The 21,359-nt window shown below is 41.8% G+C and overlaps 1 protein-coding gene across 5 annotated transcripts in view; it reads left to right on the top strand.

Annotated features, from left to right (window-relative positions):
* Positions 1 to 21,070, top strand: part of dennd3a (DENN/MADD domain containing 3a) — a 150,111-nt gene extending 129,041 nt beyond the window's left edge. For all 5 annotated transcript variants that reach the window (XM_063058629.1, XM_063058622.1, XM_063058601.1 and 2 more), the window contains 2 exons: positions 18,816 to 18,953; positions 20,657 to 21,070. In XM_063058629.1, coding sequence (XP_062914699.1) covers positions 18,816 to 18,953; positions 20,657 to 20,851 — 333 coding nt within the window. In that variant the 3' untranslated portion in view covers positions 20,852 to 21,070. The remainder of the gene's footprint in view (positions 1 to 18,815; positions 18,954 to 20,656) is intronic.
* Positions 21,071 to 21,359: the final 289 nt, after the last annotated feature.

The raw sequence follows: 21,359 nt of genomic DNA, 5'->3' as shown, positions 1-21,359 counted from the left end.
TTTAGCCTATTCAGCTTCCTGAGTACTTTCTGTGTCGTAATTGTGACTGCGCGCACTTCTCTTCCCTGCCATCCTTGAGTGTCTGGTAAACTGCTGATTCTTCCTCAGTGAAGACTGATGCAAAATACTCGTTCAGTTCCTCTGCCATCTCCTTATCTCCCATTACAATTTCTCCAGCATCATTTTCTATCGGTCCTATATCTACTTTCATCTGTCTTTTACTCTTTATATACTTGAAAAAGCTTTTAGTATCCTCTTTGATATTATTTGCTAGCTTCCTTTCATAGTTAATCTTTTCTCTCTTAATGACCTTCTTGATTTCCTTTTGTAAGGTTTTAAAAACTTCCCAATCTGTCTTCCCTCTAAATTTTGCTTCCTTGTATGCCCTCTCCTTTGCTTTAATTTTGGCTTTGACTTCTCTTGTCAACCATGGTTGCATCCTTTTTCCACTCGAAAATTTCTTCTTTTTTGGAATATACCTGTCTTGCACATTCCTCATTTCTCGCATAAATTCCAGCCACTGCTGCTCTGCTGTCTTTCCCACCAGTGTCCCTTTCCAGTCAACTTTGGCCAGTTCCTCTCTCATGCCACTGTAATTTCCTTTACTCCACTGAAATACTGACACATCAGATTTCGGCTTCTCTTTTTCTAATTTCACAGTGAACTCAATCATGTTATGTTCACTGCCTCCTAAGGGTTCCTTCACGTCAATCTCTCTAATCACCTCCGGTTCATTACACAATACCCAATCCAGTACAGCCGATCCTCTAGTGGGCTCAATAACAAGCTGTTCTAAAAAGCCATCTCGCAGACATTCTACAAATTCTCTTCTCTTGCGATCCAGTGCTGACCTGATTTTCCCAATCTACTCGCATGTTAAAATCCCCCATAATTATCATAACACTGCCCTTCTGACAAGCCTTTTCTATTTCCAGTTGTAATCTGTAGTCCACATCCCTGCAGCTGTTTGAAGGCCTATAAATAACTGCCATCAGGGTCCTTTTACCCCTGCTATTGCTTTGCTCAACCCATAAAGATTTTGTACCTTCCGATCCTATATCACCTTTTTCTAATGATTTAATATCATTTCTTACCAGTAAAGCCATGCCCCCCCCTCTGCCTACCTTCCTATCCTTCTGATACACTGTGTATCCTTGGACGTTCAGCTCCCAGAGACATGCATCCTTTAGCCAGGTCTCAGTGATGGCCACAATATCATACCTGCCAATCTGTAGCTGTACAACAAGATCATCCACCTTATTCCTTATGCTGCGTGCATTTAAGTACAACACCTTAAGACCAGTATTTGATACTTTTTGCTTTGATTTCACTGCAACTTTATTGCACTGCAACTCATCCCAATGGCTACAAATTTGCCCCATCACCTGCCTGTCTTTCCTGACATCTTTACTGCTCACTATCTTAGATTTATTTCTGTTTTCCCCTTCCTCTGCTCTATCATTCCGGTTCCGATCCCCCTGCCAAATTAGTTTAAACCCTCCCGAACAGCTCTATTAAACTTTCCCACCAGAATATTGGTCCCCTTCAGGTTCGGGTGTAACCTGTCCTTTTTGAACAGGTCATACTTCCCCCAGAAGAGATCCCAATTATCCAAGAATCTGAAGCCCTGCCCCTTACACCAGTCTCTCAGCCACGCATTCATCTGCCTGATCAGACTATTCTTGCCCTTGCTAGCACGTGGCACAGGTAGCAATCCCGAGATTACTACCCTGGAGGTCCTGCTTCTCAGCTTCCTTCCTAACTCCTGGAAATCTCTCTTCAGGACCTCCTCCTTTGTCCTATCTATGTCATTGGTACCAACATGTACCAAGACAACTGGCTGCTCACCCTCCCCCTTTAGAATATTCAGGACCTGATCTGAGACATCCCGTACCCTGGCACCTGGGAGGCAACACACCATGCGGGTATCTCTGTCAGGCTCACAGAATCTCCTGTCTGTTCCCCAGACTATGGAATCCCCTACGACTACCGCATTTCTCTTCTCCCTCCTTCTGTCCTGCACAACAGCGCCAGGCTCAGTGCCAGAGACCTGGTCAACAGCATCCAGAACAAGATATTTGTTGCTGAGGGGGACAGCCACAGGTGTGCTCTCTACTATCCGGGCATTTCCCTTCCCTCTCTTGACAGTGACCCAGTTTTCTGACTCCTGTAGCCTAGGGATGACTACCTCCCTGTAGCTCCTGTCTATCACCTCTTCACTTTCCCTGATAAGCAGTAGGTCATCAAGCTGCAGCTCCAGATCCCTAACACGGTCTCTGAGGAGCTGCATCTCGGTGCACCTGGCGCAGATGTGGCCATCAGGGAGGCTGGAGGTCTCCCAGGATTCCCACATCTGACACCCTGAACAAAGCACTAACCCTGCAGGCATGCTACCTAATTCTACAGGAATGAAACAGGAAAAATAAGTCTACTCACCCACTTACCTCGCCAAACAGACAAACTTTTTAAACCGTTGTCATTTTATATCATCAAGTGAGGGCCCCATTCCTCCTTACAATTGTATCCCCTCTTCTTTTGAAAGACTGTTCTCAGATTTTGTGTCCACGCAATTCTTATGTCAAATATTTCAGTTACAAAGATTGGCTATTTACCTCCAAACTTGAAACTTTATCCAGCTCCATCCCCACTTCAGTCTGTTCCTTAAATGAACTCCCCATTCAAGTGGCTATCAAACTCTTACGTATTTTTACCCTGCAAGTCTGCTTACTTTCCTGTACTTAGTCCCACAACACAATGTTCTTTACCCCCAGTTTAAAAATACTAATTTTCCTTATTATATCTATCTATTCCCATGGTTCCCTATAATGAATTTTCATTTACGAAGCACACTGAAAGGAAATAGGAACTACAAATTCAAAGCAATGACAAATAATTACAAAATTTATTCAAATCTGTTTGAAACTATAAATAAAAGTATTTATTTAATTACAATAAAAACAATTTTCATCAACGATTTTAGAGTGTACATTAGTAGTCCAACTATTCACTACTTCATTGCTTTTTCACCAATGAGATGGATGGGCTTGGTGCAGGATTATCTGCTTCTCTACCAGGGGTGCAGTGCTAGCCGGAGCGTGTCCGGCACTTCTTTTAAGAAAAAAGCTGAAATAAACAAGCTAATCAATTAGGTGCCACTCAGGGTGATTTGAGTATCTCAGAAACTGCTGATCTCCTGGGATTTTTACGCACAACAGACTCCGGAGTTTACAAAGAATGGTGCCAAAAACAAAAAAACATCCAACAAGTGGCTGTTCTGTGAGCAAAAACATCTTGTTAAATCCACTCGCTGGATTTTTTTTTGTTTTTGGCACCATTCTCTGTAAACTCCAGAGTCTGTTGTGCGTAAAAATCCCAGGAGATCAGCAGTTTTTGAGATACTCAAATCACCCTGGGCGGCACCTAATTAATTAGCTTGTTTATTTTGGCTTTTTTCTTAGAGGTGCCGGACGCACTCCGGCTAGCACTGCACCCCTGTTCTCTACATCAGGCTGAATGTTACTCAGAAAGAAGTCTCAGATCGCCATGGTTCAGTAATTTGCTGTCTTTTTCTTTGTTTTGAAAGAAGTTGGGCAACTGCTTTGAAACCGCACTCCGCTAAATATGCTGGAAAGGCAATGAAGAACATCTTAACATTTTCCACAGTGCAGTACAGCATTCAGAGATTTCTTTCTGCAACCGAAAATCTTGATATGATTTTTTTGAACATCGGCTTCAGCTCAAAATCATTCTGTAGCAAGAATAATTCTTCCTCTAATCTTCCTGTTTGTTCCTCATTAGACCATAAGACACAAGAATTATGCCATTTCATCATGGCTGATTCATTTTTCTCTAAGCCCTAATCTTCTGTTTTTTCCTTGTAACCCTTCATGCCCTGGCTAATCAAGAATCTATCAACCTCTCCATCCACTCTGTTGAGGCCTTTCGACATTTGATAGATTTCTCGATATTTAGAAAATAGTCTATGCTTTTATTTCTTCTACCAAAGTACATGACCATACACTTCCCGACACTATATTCCATCTGTCACTTCTTTGCCCATTCTCCTAATCTGTCCAAGTCCTTCTGCAGCTTTTCTTGTTTCCTCAATGCTACTTGCCCCTCCACCTATCTTTGTATCATCTGCAAACTTGTCCACAAAGCCATCAATTTCCATCCAAATCATTGAAGTATAACACGAAAAGAAGCTGTCCCAACACTGAACCTTGCGGATAAGCAGAAAAGGCCCTCTTTATTCCCAGTCTATGCATCCTGCCAGTCAACCCATACTCTATCTATGCCAGTATCTTTCATATAATACCACGGGTTCTTAACTTGTTAAGCAGCCATATGTGTGACACCTTGTCAAAGGCCTTCTGAAAATCCAAGTACACAGCATCTACTGATTTTCCTTTGTCTATCCTGCTTGTTATTTCTTCAAAGAATTGCAAGATTTTCCCTTAAGGAAACCATGTTGATTGACTTCGGCTTATTTTATCATGTGCCTCCAAGTACCCCGAAACCGTACCCTTAATCAACTCCAACATCTTCCCAACCACTGAAGTCAGATTAACTAACTGGCCTATAATTTCCTTCCTTCTACCTCTGTCCATTCTTAAAGAGTGGAGTGACATTTGCAATTTTTTTAGTCCTCCAGAACCATTCCAGAATCTGTTGATTCTTGAAAGATCATTACTAATGCCTCTACAATCGCTTCTGCACCTCTTTCAAAACTCTGGGGTGTTCCATCTGGTCAGGTGATTTATCTACCTTCAGACCTTTTGGTTTCAAAAGCACCTTCTCCTTAGTAATGGCAACTGCAGTCAGTTCTGCGCTCTGACACTCCCTGCTAGTGTCTTCCACAGTGAACACTGATGCAAAATACTTAGTCTGTCTGCCATTTCTCTATCCCCCATTTCTACCTTTCCACATCATTTTTCAGTGGTCTGATATTTACTCTTGCCTGTCTTTTACTCTTTATAAATCTGAAGAAACCTTTAGTATACCCTTCAATATTTTGGCTAGCTTATCTTTGTATTCCATCTTTTCCCTCCTTTATGACTTTTTTAGTTGACGTCTATTGGTTTTTAATCCATTAATTTCCCACTAATTTTTTTGCTCTGTTATATGGCCTCTCTTTTGCTTTTATGTTGGCTCTGACTTCCCCTGTAAGCCTTTAGAAACACTACTACTTCTTTTGGATATATCTATCCTGCACCTTCCAAATTGCTCCCAGAAATACCAGAAATTGCTACTCTGCCGCCATCCCTGCTGATGTCTGCTTCCAATGAACTTTGGCCAGCTGTACCTGTACCTCTGTAATTTCCTTTACTCCACTGTAATACTTACGCAATTGACTTTAGCTCCTCCCTCTCAAATTGCTGGATTAATTTTATCATATTATGATTACCTTCCCCTCAGGGTTCTTTTATCTTAAGCGCTCTAATCAATTCCAGTTCATTGTACAACACCCAATCCAGAATAGCTAATCCCAGTGGCCTCCACCATGAGCTGCTCTAAAAAGCCATCTTGTAGGCATTCTATAAATACTCCTCCTGGGATCTAGCACCAGCCCGATTTTCCCATTCTTCCTGCACATTGAAATCACCCATGACTATTGTATCATTGCCCTTTTGATGTGCCTTTTCTGTCTCCTGTTGTAATTTGTTACAATTCAGAGGTGTGGATAAATTTCTATCAGGGTCTTCTCATCCTTGCAGTTTCTTACTTACCTCTACCCACAAGGATTCTGCACCTTCTGATCTTATGTTACCTCTTTCTGAGGATTTGATTTCATTTTTTACCAACAGAGCCGCCCCATCCCCTCTGTCTACCTGCCTGTCCCTTAAATACAATGTGTATCCTTGGATGTTAAGCTTCTAGCTGTAATCTTCTTTCTGCCACAACTCAGTGTTGCGCACAACGTCATACCTGCCAATCTCTAACTGTGCTACAAGTTCATCTAGCTGACTTCGTATACAGCATGCATTCAAATAGAACACCTTCAGTATTATATTCATCACCTTTTTCAATTTTGTCCCCATTTTACATTTCAGTTCATCCTGTTGACTGCAATTTTGCCCTATCACTAGCCTGTACTTGCTAGCAGTCTCACTGCACACCGCCTCTGTTTGTAAACCAACTGCCCTATCCTCAGCCCTATCACTAAGGTTCCCATCCCCCTGCCAAAATAGTTTAAACCCTCCCGAGCAGCTCTAGCAAATCTGCCCACAAGCATATTGGTCCCCCTTGGGTTCAGGTGTAATCGATCCCCCTTTCCCCCCTTTTGTTTTAAACAGGTCATACCTTCCCCAGAAGAGATCCCAGTAATCCAGAAATCTGAATGCCTGCCCCCTGCACCAGTTCCTCAGCCACGCATTTATCTGCCAAATGTACCAATTGTTACCCTCGCTGTCATATGGCACAAGCAGTAATCCAGAGGTTACTACCCTGGTGGTCCTGCTTTTCAGCTTTCTACCTAGCTCCCTAAGGACCTCCTCGCATTTCCTACCTATGTCATTGGTGTCAATATGTATCAAGACTTCTGACTGCTCACCCTCCTGCTTTAAAATGCTGATGTGAGATGTCCCTGACCCTGGCACTCGGGAGGCAACATACTATCCGGCTGTGTCCTATCGCGTCCACAGAATCTCACCTCTATTCCTCTATCCATGGACTCTTCTGACAGCACTGTAGTTTTCTTCACCTCCCTTCTCTTCACCTCCCTTCTCTTCTGAGCCACAGTGCTAGGCTCAGTGCCAAAGACCGATTAGCTGTGGCTCCCCATGATAGATCATCCCCCTCAACAGTATCTAAAACAATATACTTATAATTGATGAGAAGGACCATAGGGGTAGGTTCATGGAGTCATAGATGAGTACAGCACAGAAACAGGCCCTTTGTCCCAACTAGTCCATTCCAAACCATTTAAACTGTCTACTCCCATTGATCTGCAGCGAGACCATAGCCTTGCATAACTCTACCATCCATGGACCTATCCAGACTTTTCTTATACATTGAAATTGAACTCGCATGCATCTCTTGCACTGGCAGTTTGTACCACACTCTCATGATCCTTTGAGTGAAGAGGTTTCCCCTCATGTTCCCCTTAAACTTTTCCTCTTTCACCTCTAGTTGTAGTCCCACCCAACCTCAGTGGAAAAAGCCTGCTTGCGTTTATCTTATCTATACCCTTCATAATTTTGTATACCTCTTTCAAATCTTCCCTCAGTCCTCTACATTCTAAGGAATAAAGTCCTAACCTATTCAATCTTTCCTTATAACTCAGGTCTGCCACTACCGGCAACATCCTTACAATTTTTTTTTGTACTCTTTCAACCTTATTTTCATCTTTCCTGCAAATAGGTAATCAAAACTGCACACAATACTCCAAATTAGGCCTCAGCAATGCCTTGTACAACTTCAACATAACATCCCATCTTCTGTACTCAGTACCTTGATTTATGAAGGCCACTGTGCTAAAAGCTTTCCTTATGACTCTCTCTACTTGTAATGCCACTTGCAATAAATTATGGACCTGAATTCCCAGATCCTTTGTTCTACTGCACTCTTCAGTGCCGTACTGTACTGTATAAGCCCTACCCTGGTTGGCTCTATCAAAGTGGAACACCTCACATTTGTCTGTATTAAATTCCATCTGCCATTTTTCCAGCTAGTCCATATCCTGCTGCATGCCATGATAACCCTTTTTGCTGTCCAATATATCCCCAATCCTGGTGTCATCCACAAAGTTGCTGATCCAGTTAATAACATTATTATACAGATCGTTTATATAGATGACAAACAACAATGGATCCAGCATTGTTCCCTGCAGCACTCCACTAGTCATGCCTCCATTCAGAGAGGCAACCATCTACTACCACTCTCTGACTTCTCCCACAAAGCCAAAGTGTAGTCTAATTTCCTACTTCATCTTGAATGCTGAGCGACTGAACCTTCTTAACCAACCTCCCATGCTGGACCTTGTCAAATGCCTTGCTAAAGTACATATAGATTACATCCATTGCCTTGCCTTCATCAACTTTCCTGGCAACTTTCTCGAAAAACTCTAAAAGATTGGTTGGACATGACCTATCACACATGAAGCCATGCTGACTATTCTTAATCAGTCCATGTCTATCTAAATACTCATATATCCAGTCCCTTAGAATACCTTCCAATAACTTTCCCATCACTGATGTCAGGTTCACTGGCCTGTAAAACATTTGCTATCCATCAATCCTCTGGTTCTTCACCTGTCGCTAAGAATGATTTAAATATCTCTGTTAGGGCCCCAGAAATTTTTGCACTTGCCTCCTGCAGGGTCTGAGGGAACACCTTGTCACCCCTGGGGATTTATCCACTCTAATTTGCCTCAGGACAGCAAACAATTCCTTCCTCTGTAATCGGTATAGAGTCCATGAAGTTGATGCTGCTTTGCCTCACTTCTATAGACTCTTTGTCCGTCTCCGGATTAAGTACAGAACATCATTGATTCGTGGATGGTTCCATTTCTCAATGGCTTCTCTCAGCTCGTGCTCAGCTCCAACAAAGCTTGTCACATGATCAGACCGCAGTTCACGAACCTGTCCTTGTCTTGCCTCAAAATGCATTAACAAAGAACACTTCAACAGGGCTTTTCTTATAGCTGTATTAGCACCAGGAATCCAGTACTTTTGGCGGAACCATGTCCCACCTCATGATGTTCATGCCTCACAATGATGTCTGAGATATGGAGATCCTTTGCCAGTATAACAGGATGTTTACATTCTTCAGGCATGGCTGCCTTACTAAACCGTCTACCAGCTCTCAAGCCACCATCTTTGTACTGGATTGAGCTTAAAAATATGACCGTTCCTTTTCTCAGTTTCTTCCCCTTGCAAACTTGAGAATTCATCTGGAAATCACCTTCTTTGGCATAAACGGATGATCTCCATTGTAGCCTCTCATTTGAGCTGTTGCACTGAAGGACAACCTTAGCAAATCTGACATTTGGCCTTTTCAATCTCTCTGTCCAATGACTACTCTTGTATTCTTTCATCTCTTCATTTAGGTCGTACTGAGCAAGTGCAATGTTCAATTGCTTCCTCTTCTGACTAAGAAACAAGCAGGTTCTTAAATCTCAGCATCCAGGGCACTGTCTTCCTCAAATGGGTCCAAGACGAGAAGTGATAGATTATATGTGTTACCATGTCCATCTCCTTTCAAGCCTACACAGCATTCATTGTAACACTTCTCTTGACTTCCATCATCTAGCAGAAGTTCTCCAAGTTCTTCCTATCGGAAGGATAGGAAGGTAGGCAGAGGGGGAGGCGTGGCTTTATTGGTAAGAAATGATATTAAATCATTAGAAAGAGGTGACATAGGATTGGAAGCTGCAGAATCTTTATGGGTTGAGCTAAGAAATTGTAGGGGTAAAAGGACCCTGATGGCAGTTGTTTATAGGCCTCCAAACAGCTGCAGGGATGTGGACTACAAATTACAACAGGAAATACAAAAGGCTTGTCAGAAGGGCAGTGTTATGATAATTGTGGGGGATTTTAACATGCGAGTAGATTGGGAAAATCAGGTCGGCACTGGATCTCAAGAAAGAGAATTTGTAGAATGTCTGCGAGATGGCTTTTTAGAAAAGCTTGTTGAGCCCACTAGGGGATCGGCTGTACTGGATTGGGTATTGTGTAATGAACCGGAGGTGATTAGAGAGATTGAGGTGAAGGAACCCTTAGGAGGCAGTGATCATAACATGATTGAGTTCACTGTGGAAGCCGAAATCTGATGTGTCGGTAATTCAGTGGAGTAAAGGAAATTACAGTGGCATGAGAGAGGAACTGGCCAAAGTTGACTGGAAAGGGACACTGGCGGGAAAGACAGCAGAGCAGCAGTGGCTGGAGTTTATGCGAGAAGTGAGGAAGGTGCAAGACAGATATATTCCAAAAAAGAAGAAATTTTCGAATGGAAGAAGGATACAACCGTGGTTGACAAGAGAAGTCAAAGCCAAAATTAAAGCAAAGGAGAGGGCATACAAGGAAGCAAAAATTAGTGGGAAGATAGAGGATTGGGAAGTTTTTAAAACCTTACAAAAGGAAACTAAGCAGGTCATTAAAAGGGAAAAGATTAACTATGAAAGGAAGCTAGCAAATAATATCAAAGAGGATACTAAAAGCTTTTTCAAGTATATAAAGAGTAAAAGACAGGTGAGAGTAGATATAGGACCGATAGAAAATGATGCTGGCGAAATTGTAATGGGAGATAAGGAGATGGCAGAGGAACTGAACGAGTATTTTGCATCAGTCTTCACTGAGGAAGACATCAGCAATATACCCGACACTCAAGGGTGGCAGGGAAGAGAAGTGTGTGCAGTCACAATTACAACAGAGAAAGTACTCAGGAAGCTGAATAGTCTAAAGATAGATAAATCTCCTGGACCAGATGGAATGCACCCACGTGTACTGAAGGAAGTAGCTGTGGAGATTGCGGAGGCATTAGCGATGATCTTTCAAAAGTCGATAGATTCCGGCATGGTTCCAGTGGACTGGAAGATTGCAAATGTCACTCCGCTATTTAAGAAGGGGGCAAGGAAGCAAAAATGAAATTATAGACCTGTTAGCTTGACGTCGGTGGTTGGGAAGTTGTTGGAGTTGATTGTCAAGGATGAGGTTACAGAGTACCTGGAGGCATATGACAAGATAGGCAGAACTCAGCATGGGTTCCTTAAAGGAAAATACTGCCTGACAAACCTATTACAATTTTTTGAGGAAATTACCAGTAGGCTAGACAAGGGAGATGCAGTGGATGTTGTATATTTGGATTTTCAGAAGGCCTTTGACAAGGTGCCACACATGAGGCTACTTAACAAGATAAGAGCCCATGGAATTATGGGAAAGTTACATACATGGATAGAGCGTTGGCTGATTGGCAGGAAACAGAGAGTGGGAATAAAGGGATCCTATTCTGGTTGACTGCCAGTTACCAGTGGTGTTCCACAGGGGTCTGTGTTGGGTCCGCATCTTTTTACATTGTGCATCAACGATTTGGATTATGGAATAGATGGCTTTGTGGCTAAGTTTGCTGACGATACAAAGATAGGTGGAGGGGCCGGTAGTGCTGAGGAAAGGGAGAGTCTGCAGAGAGACTTGGATAGATTGGGAGAATGGGCAGAGAAGTGGCAAATGAAGTACAATGTTGGAAAGTGTATGGTTATGCACTTTGGCAGAAGTAATAAACGGGCAGACTATTATTTAAATGAGGAAAGAATTCAAAGTTCTGAGATGCAACGGGACTTGGGAGCCCTCATACAGGATACCCTTAAGGTTAACCTCCAGATTGAGTCGGTAGTGAAGAAGGCGAATGCAATGTTGGCATTCATTTCTCGAGGAATAGGGATGCAGGAGCAGGGATGTGATGTTGAGGCTCTATAAGGCGCTGGTGAGACCTCACTTGGAGTACGGTGGGCAGTTTTGGTCTCCTTATTTAAGAAAGGATGTGCTGACGTTGGAGAGGGTACAGAGAAGATTTACTAGAATGATTCCAGGAATGAGAGGGTTAACATATGAGGAACGTTTGTCCGCTCTTGGACTGTTATCCTTGGAGTTTAGAGGAATGAGGGGAGACCTCATAGAAACATTTCGAATGTTAAAAGGCATGGACAGAGTGGATGTGGCAAAGTTGTTTCCCATGATGGGGGAGTCTAGTACGAGAGGGCATGACTTAAGGATTGAAGGTCGCCCATTCAGAACAGAAATGTGAAGAAATTTTTTTAGTCAGAGGGTGGTGAATCTATGGAATTTGTTGCCACGGGTGGCAGTGGAGGCCAAGTCATTGGGTGTATTTAAGGCAGAGATTGATAGGTATCTGAGTAGCCAGGGCATCAAAGGTTATGGTGAGAAGGCGGGGGAGTGGGACTAAATGGGAGAGTGGATCAGCTCATGATAAAATGGCGGAGCAGACGCGATAGGCCGAATGGCCGACTTCTGCTCCTTTGTCTTATGGTCTTAAAACAATTATGATTCACAAGCCATTCCCTTTCAGTCTGAAGAAGATACTGAGGTCCTAGTGTTTACATACCTCAATTGTGATGCCTGTGAGACCTTAAGAATTCTAAACTCTGTTTGCAAAAAAGGTTGGGAACCTGGAGGTTTCATTCTTGATGTATTTCAGCACAGAAGTACTGTCAGTCCAAAAAACTGAGCCATGAAGCTGCATGTGCAACTCCTTCTTCCACAATGTGTCCCTATGGCTTGCCATTGTAGCAACAGTGAACTCCATATGAAGGATGGAAACTGACTTCTATGAAGCTACCCTAGATTTTCCCATGATAAATGCATTATGCTCCTGAGAGCAGGTGTTGTGCAACCTTAGGTATGTAGCCCCCCCGGCCACTCTCAGAGTTGCTTGGCTCGCTGTCGTCTAGGGAAACAGCTTCGGTCCCGCAAAACTGGGTAATTAGTTTGTGTGGATGCTGTGTGAGGTACCCCACTCTGCCCTCCTCGGGGTCCGACCCCGTTAGCAGACATCACAGCACCTCCTCCATCCTCTGTCTCGCTCTCCCGCCTTCTGCCCCAAAACCCCGCGCATACAGTATCTTCAAATACACCAAAACCATAACAACTATCCCAATTGGTTAAAAGCAACCTCTTATCACACTCTAAACAAAAACAAGCTGCTAGCGCAAACTTTCCCAGTGTTTAACACAACAAAGCTGCATTCCCCAGATTAACATAACAAAGAGGCCATTTTAATTAGCCTCCGCAGCAACATAAAAGTCGAAACCCCCTTACAGGTAGGTCACGGCTCCATAGCTATCTTTGCTTTCATCTATAAAGTAGTAGAACTGTGCAGCAGCAACTTGTCCAAAATCCAGGAGCTTCCAACATTTAACAAGCTTGAAGCCTTCCAGCTGCCAGAGTTCTTGCAGCTGGCTTGTCCACTCATAAGCAACTGACATTGGTATAATTTCATCCCAGCCAAGATCTTTCTTACCTAGATCTTGTATGATCATCTTAGCAAATAGTACCAGTGGACTCAAGATCCCAGAAGGATCATAGATAGAACAAACTGTGGAGAAGATCCCCTTCTGGTGAGTGGTTTAGGTTGGATTAACTCCAGAAAATATTAAACTGAACACAGTATTACACATCCAGTATCACTCCACTGAAGGTATATCTTGATTCTAATCCAAATCCTTCATGTCTTTCACTCTTTGCTCTTCTGTTATCACAGCTAGTACACTATGTCTGTTGTTTATCCACTTTGAGAGTTGAAGGCCGTCTTTAGAACAAACGGATACAAGGTCATGATAGAGAGACACCGCTTCTTCCTCCAAAGATGCTGACACAAGGCAGTTGTCAACATAGAAGCAATGCAAAACCTTTTCCACCATCTCGCAGCTGAACTATTCTGTATTATCTTCTGCGCATTTCTTAAGAGCGGATTTGGCACAGCTCAGTGATTAAGTTGCTCCAAAGCTGAGGTCACTAACAGGTCACCAGAGAAACCTCAGCAGATCTGCATCTTCTGCTGGTACTTTAACCTGTTGAAATATTGATTCAGTACCTGCCATGATCACCACTGGTTCTTTTCTGAGCCTGGTTATGACTGCAGTCAGTGAGTTAGTAAGGTCTGGTCCTTGTATAAGATATATCTTGAAAAGTTGCTCCACAGTCAAACACAACAGAAAGTTTCCCTTTTCTAGGGTGCTCTACACCATGATGTGGAATATACCAGACTTTCCCCATCACTGCATTCCAGATCTTCTGCTGGCACGCTTTTTGCGTAACCTTTGGGGATGACATCCATCATGAAAGCTGTTTTGTCAATAAGAAATGACAAATTCTTCTTTTAAACCTTTTCCTTAGATTTAGTGCACATTGTTCTACAATCTTCCTGTTGTTTGTCATGCTAATCCTCTTCTTTCTCAAAGGCAAACTGACCTAGTAATGGCCATCGACCAGTTTTGCAGGATCCGCAACCAGCTCCGTGAACTTGTGGCCTTCCCTTGAAAGATCAGGTCGTTCATCCTGATTACATTCAAAGAAGTCTTCCTTGAACTTCTGCTGTCAAAGTTTATCCAAGTTCAAAATTGAGATCCTGTTACCTGTCAGCTCAGGCTGTGCACAGTCCCTCCCATCACCATTGTCCTCTTTCAGTCGTTCATTCACAGTCCAGCCCAATGTTTTAATCACATAAAGTCTATCATTAACACTGTGAATCAGTTGCAATGGCTCCAGTGCTTTAGGCACATTTGTCCCCATCAGCAGCTCATTTTCTGAATTAAGCTCTGGCAAATGTACATGTTTCAGGTGAGACCATCTCTGGAGATCAGAATCAGGTTATCACTGGCATGTGACATGAAATTTGTTAACTTAAAGCAGAAGTTCAATGCAATACATTAAAAAAAATGAATAAATCTTATTCAGTATAGTTTATACAGTATACGTATATTGAATAGATTAAAATCCTGCAAAAAATAATAAACATTAAAAAAAGCCAGGTAGTGTCCAAGGGTTCAATGTCCATTTAGGAATCGGATAGCAGAGAGGAAGAAGCTGTTCCTGAATCACTGAGTGTGTGCCTTCAGGCTTCTGTATCTCCTACTTGATGGTAACAGTGAGAAAAGGGCATGCTCTGGGTGCTGGAGATCCTTAATAATGGACGTTGAGTGCCAGCTTGTTGCTGCGACACCACTTCACTAGTTGGCATATCTCACTCCTGTACACCCTCTCATCACCTGAGATTTTACCAACAATGGTTGTATCATCAGCGAATTTATAGATTTGAGCTATGCCTAGCCACACAGTCATGGGTATATAGAGAGCAGAGCAGTGGGCTAAGCACACACCCCTGAGGTGCATCCCTCTGATGTTGAATGTTCCCTCCATGGACCGGCATACTGTCTTGTGTATAGATGTTAGGTAGTTCACAATAGTTTTCATCAGCTAAGCCAGCGACTTCCAGTCCTGAAATATTACAGTTTCTCATTACCTTCTTTTGATCAATGGTACATAAGAGAATGTGTGTCCTTTTTCGGGTGAGGTTGAGCTGGTTGTTCATGAGGCCCACTGTGCAGAAAACTGCTGTACTACCTTGATCTTGGAAAGCATAAGTAACCATTGTTTTATTACCCTTCTTAAACATACTGGAATTATGGGAAGTTTACCGTCATGATCATCAGCCCCTGTAAGGCCTCTGGATACCAAGGCACTAATAACTGTTTTGTCTGATTCTTTCACGGCTTGTTTTGATTCTACACCCTTTTTGTTAGAGTGAATGTGAAGTGTGCTGGTATGCTTGCCACTGCAAACCTTTCATGAAAGTTGCTTCCCGTTATCCTTGCCGACAGTCAAGCAGACACCAAAGCAACACATGCAAATGCTGGAGGAACTCAGCAGGCCAGGCAGCATTGCTGGAAAAGAGTAAACAGTCGATGTTTTGGGCTGAAACCCTTTGTCAGGACTGAAAAAAAGAGGAGAAATTAGAGTAAGGAGATGGGAGGAGGGGTGGAAGAAGTACAAGGTGGTAGGTGATAGGTGAAAGTGGGAGAGGGGAAAGGGGTGAAGTAAAGTGGAAAGTTGATGGGTGAAAGAGATAAAGGGCTGCAGAAGGGGAGAATCTGATGGAAGAAGATAGAAGACCATGGAAGAAAGGGAAGGAGGAAGAACCCCAAAGGGAGGTGATGGGCAGGTAAAGGTGTAAGGTGAGAGAGGGAAACAGGAAGAGGGGGGCAGTTACTGGATGTTCGAGAAATCAATGTTCATGCCATCAGTACCTCCCATTCCCATTCCGACATGTCAATCAATGGCTTCCTTTACTGCCATGATGAAGCCATGCTCAGGTTGGAGGAGCAACACCTTATGTTCTACTCCTCATCTTTTTTTTCTACAGACCTGCTGCAGGGTCTCGGCTCAAAATATTGGCTGTACTTTTTTCCGTAGATGTTGCCTGACCTGCTCAGTTCCTCTGGCATTTTGTGTGTGTTACCTTGTATTCCATCTGGGTGGCCTCCAACTTGATGGCATGGACAGTGGTTTCTCTAACTTCTGGTAATTGTCCCACCCTCCTTCCTTCAGCATTCCCTATTTCTGTTCCCTTCTCTCACCTCATATCCTTACCTGCCCATCACCTCCCTCTGATGTTCTTTCTCCTTCCCTTTCTTCCATGGTCTGCTGTTCTCACCTATCACATTCCCCCCTTCTCCAGCCCTTTATCTCTTTCACCAATCAACTTCCCACTCTTTACTTCACCCTTCCCTCTCTCTTGGTTCCACCTATCTCCTACCATCTTTTACTTCTTCCTCCCCTGCCCTCCTCCTTACTCTGACTTCTCCTCCTCCTTTCCAGTCCTGATGAAGGGTCTGGGCCTGAAACATCGATTGTTGACTCTTTTCCATAGATGCTGCCTGGCCTGCTGAGTTCCCTCAGCATTTTGAGTGTGTTGCTTGGATTTCAATCGTGCAGATTTTCTTCTGTTTGTGAAAGCAGACACCATTTTCCTTTAGGAAGACCATCTTCTCACTGTGAGCCCTTTTCTCCAGCTGAATGCACAAATCCAATGTGTGTTTCACCTCGCAGATCAGCCAAACCCCTTTGGCTGACAAGATCATTTCCCTTCCATTTCTTCCAGGTTCAGTTTTAATTTTACTTCTCATTGTGGCGTCAGTAGTGGGAAAACTGCTTCAGTTAGCCTTAGAACAAAGTTGTGACTTGGTTTCGTTCACACCTTTGCTTATTGCAGGTGATTTAACATTCTGTATATTCCCAAATACCAGGTGTAGCAATCCCTACATGCTTTTCAATAAAATCAACAATGTCAGTGAAAGTAGCCTTAAGGTTATGCCTTTCTTACAGATTATAGACCACTGTTCTCCATTTATTCCATATAGGCAAATTTTTTTATGACATTGACATATTGGCAGGCATGTCCAGCTCACACATGTATGGCACATCTTCCATGGCATTGCAATAGCCTCGAAGAAAAAAACTGTGGTCTTGAAGACCTTTCCTGTCTTCAAATTTGATAGGTACCTAAGAAAGAGTTTTTTACATGTAGATGGATGCAATTTTATGTTTGTTACCAAAACATTCCTGTCGTAAAGCTTTAGCTTTTGCACATCTTTCTTTGGGGTCAACATGCTGGCAACCTCTGACAAGTTCTATAGAGTGACCCCTAGTGTACTGTTCAAGGAAATAGAGGCAGTCACTATGGCTGTGTGTCTTGCCTTCAACACTGTTTTCGAAAACCTTCATGGATCCATGATACTGCATGGATCACCATTGAAGATTTGCATTGCTTTTTCAGGCATTGTTGTTATGCCAATAAGGTTATAATTTCATTTTGCTTCCACATCATATCAATAATACTGTATTGACCTCTATCATCTGAAAAAAGCATGTATCCAGGTTGTAAGTGAATGTCCCCATGAGCTCTTTGACCTGTTGGATGTGACATAGGTTCATAGTGCCTCATTAGTACTTTAATATGAAACCAGCAAAGTTGAATGATTTTATATCGATATTAGAAATTAATGAAATTAAATTAGTGATATAGTGGAATAAGAGTAATTAGTATTCAAATTAGCATAATTAAGTAGTCAACAAAATCTATCGTCCTTGTCTTTGGCTTCCTCTAACCAAACTAAACTATCTAACTAGGACAAAGGAATATGTAGCTATACTTATTTGCTTCTACCTCACCCTGACCCATGTGACAAATTACTGTGACCCATAATGGAGCATGCAACACAAAATACAATACAGACAGACGGAAAATAGATATATAGCTCCTACAGTGATTACATGATCATTGTAATTAATTATGAGGCACTGAGAAGCAAATGCTTGTAAGAAGTAATTCATTTTTAAAATTACAAATATAATCCCTCAGCTGCCCCCCTTGCTTCCATGCACCTCCCTACTGTTCCGTTATCTTTATTGTTCCCACTGCCCCCAGGCTGGCAATAATGTCCATTTTGGGAAATACTGGTTTATTCCCATATTCTTGCATGAAGCTCCTGCAAGCATGAACCCAAATTCTCTGATTTTTGGCCCAGATTCTCTTATTCGATGGAAGTATCCCTTCAACTATGTAATTCCACATTCTTTTATTCTCTTCTTAAACCCACTACTCTGGCATCAAATATTTCTTAAAGCTCAATTCATTGACCAAACTTTGTCTTTGCTTCTAATTATCTTTTCTATCAGTCTGGTAGCTATTTTCTTAATTTTTCCTCTGTGATTTGCCTTTATAAAGTAATTTGCACATGGATGAATATTCCATGAATCATTAGAAATCAGTATTTGATAACGTAAGAAAAATCTATGGGCAATCCCAGCATTACAACAGCTGGGATGATGGAATATTTCCCTTACGGATTTTACCTGTTATTACCAAAAAGTCTGGGATATAGAATAAAAATTTGCTCTTAGGAAATGTATGTGGAAAAAAATAAATAAATTGAAACAAATTTTTCAACTTGCATTTCTTGATGAACTGCAGAAAATCGGAATGCGGACCATTTTCTAGGAATGCAGCCACACCTACCTGTAAAGTAGGGGCTGACTGCAAATAATACTGGCTTTCAAGAAAGCACTGCCAGTGAGGTTAAACTTTTCATTAAAAAGTACTAAACAATGTAAGGTATTTGCAATAACTAATGAATTCATGAGAAAAGTACTTCATTTAATCAGCCAGTCAGCTTGTTGGGAAGTGATGCATGTAAACACATGATTCAGCTTTAGGGTTGGTAGCACAGTCTTCTTTTGAATTAGTGACTTAATAAGCAGAAGTTATATCATTGTCTCAGATATCTTTTCATGTCTTTTTAGAAAAATCAACTCGTGGCTGGATGTGCTGATAAAGGAGAAGTTTATTTTTGGGATATGGAAAATCTGTTAAAACCCTGGCAAAAGATTCAGCTTCAAGATTGTAGCAGTGTTAATTGCATGATATTTGTTAAAAAGCAGGTAATATCATGGCTTAAATGTCAAATATTTACTAATTCAAATGTACAGTATAAAGCTTTATTCTCTAAGGAGGTGATGAACAGGTTCGCATTAACAATCACAGCACTGTTCTTCAACTTCTTATAATCCTAGAATCGTTCAGCCCAGCAACAGGCCCTCTGGCTCACTTTCCTCACTTACTGTTATTTTCCCACATATACTAATCCCATTTATCAGCACTTGGTCTGAAATCCTCTATGTCTTGCTAGTAAGTAACTCCATATATTGTAAATATCTTCTACGTCATATTGGTGCTGTTTTTTTTCTCAGCTGGTTGACGTGATTTTAGCAGAGTCTCCCAATGAGTCGTTTGTATCAGCAAAGTAACTAAACCTTTTGATTCAACTGACACACATCAAAGTTGCTGGTGAACACAGTGGGCCAGGCAGCATCTCTAGGAAGAGGTACAGTCGATATTTCAGGCCGAGAGAAGGGTCTCGGCCTGAAACGTCAACTGTACCTCTTCCTAGAGATGCTGCCTGGCCTGCTGCGTTCACCAGCAACTTTGATGTGTGTTGCTTGAATTTCCAGCATCTGCAGAATTCCTGTCGTTTGCGTTTTAAAACCTTTTGATTAAATTGATTTGCTAGGGTGAATTCATTTACCCTTAAATTCAGCAAGCAGCATATGCTTGGCAATTTGTAAATACTATGGGTTTTCTGAAATAACACACTAACTTTTATATCCTATGCCTTGACATATGAAGGTGAGCATGTCATATGTGAGCATATCACCAATCTATCACACTGTACTGCTTATACAAAACAACAAATATCATGACGTATGTCAGTAGTAATAAACCTGATTGTAATTATTATTCTGTGTTACCATTTTCAGGAAACTGTGTACTTGAACCTCAAGGACTCCCTGTTTACCAACAGTCCTTAGTGCCCTACCTTTTACTACTTACGTCTTACTCTTTATTGACTCCTCAAAATCCATCACCTCAAACTGGTCTGTATTACACTTCCATCTACCAATGCCCTACCCAGCTTTCCACTTGATCTATGTCTTGCTGCAAAGTCTCGGACATTCTTCCTCACCATCCACAATTTTGATACCATGCACAGAATTACCAATCATTCACATCCAACATTCATCTCCTGCTTTCACTGTCCCGTCACATCGTCCCTGGAATATCTCATATATACAATTACAGTGTTTCAAGAAATGGCTCTCCATTTAATCAAAACACAAGAATGATCATTGACCTTCCATTTCCTTATGGAATCAGGAGACTGCGGATGTTGGAAACTGCAGCAAAGTTTGAACATTCAATTTTCCTATTTTAGGTAACCCACAACCTGTGGTATTCTGCTCTTACACACACACTCATTTTGCCACCTAATTTTCCTCTTCCTTCATTTCCCCTTTCCCATCCCTTCTCCTGCCTGTTTCTATGAGCCTATCATCCCCTCCCCATATGGTCCCACAACACACAGCCTGTATCCCATCCCACCCTTCAAATTCCATATGATTCTTCCTACCATGAACCTAAACCAAGGAGTCATTTACAATAGCCAGCACATGTTTAGGATGGGAAAGAAAACCAGAGCACTCAAAGGAAACCCAGGGTAGAATTTAAACATTATTTTCAAGTGGCAAAGTTTATATGTATTTGAAAGACTGTGGTTGGCTGATACTATTTTTAAATATTCTTTCAGATCTGGATTGGAAGCAAAGGATTGGACAAAGTCAAAGGGAAAATATATGTGATAGATGCAGACAAATACTGTGTGGAGAAAGAACTGGTGGCTCACGTGGACATGGTTCGAGCATTGTGCTCTGCTGAAAACAGATATGTTCTGAGTGGAGCCGGCAGGGAAGATGGGAAGATTGCTATTTGGAAAGTAGAATAGCTGTGTACTTTTTACCCTAATAATATGCTGGTAAATGTATTACTCCAAGAATACTATCAAAATGAGGAATAAGATGACACTTCTATATTTTTATACATATGTGAATTTTTGGTTCCTGATGTTTGTAACAATTTTCATGTAAAAAAAAATCAAGTATTATTTCTGGTGCAAAATATTGTACATTTTGGATATCTTGAAGTAAATACAAAATGTTGAAAATACTGAGCAATTTTTGTGGAGAGACAAATAATTAATATTTTAGATTTATGATTTGCTTTAGTATTTAAGTATATCTATGACAAAGATTTATAGCCTAAATGAATTGCTCCATCCAAGCCAACATCCTTTGCACCCTCTCCAGTATTTCATGTCCTTCCCAAAGAAGGGTGACTAGAACTGCAGAGTATTCCTGATGTGGCAGATTTTTCTGTTGGCTTGAGGTGCATGGTGTTAGGTGTTTAGGGTTTCAGAAATGTATGTAAGATTTGGGATCACAGCTGTCCACTAT

This window comes from Mobula hypostoma, chromosome 1 (assembly GCF_963921235.1).
Source record: "Mobula hypostoma chromosome 1, sMobHyp1.1, whole genome shotgun sequence".
NCBI lineage: Eukaryota > Metazoa > Chordata > Chondrichthyes > Myliobatiformes > Myliobatidae > Mobula > Mobula hypostoma.
Note: the sequence above shows the minus strand (reverse complement) of the source record. Positions and strands in the feature narration are given on the sequence as shown.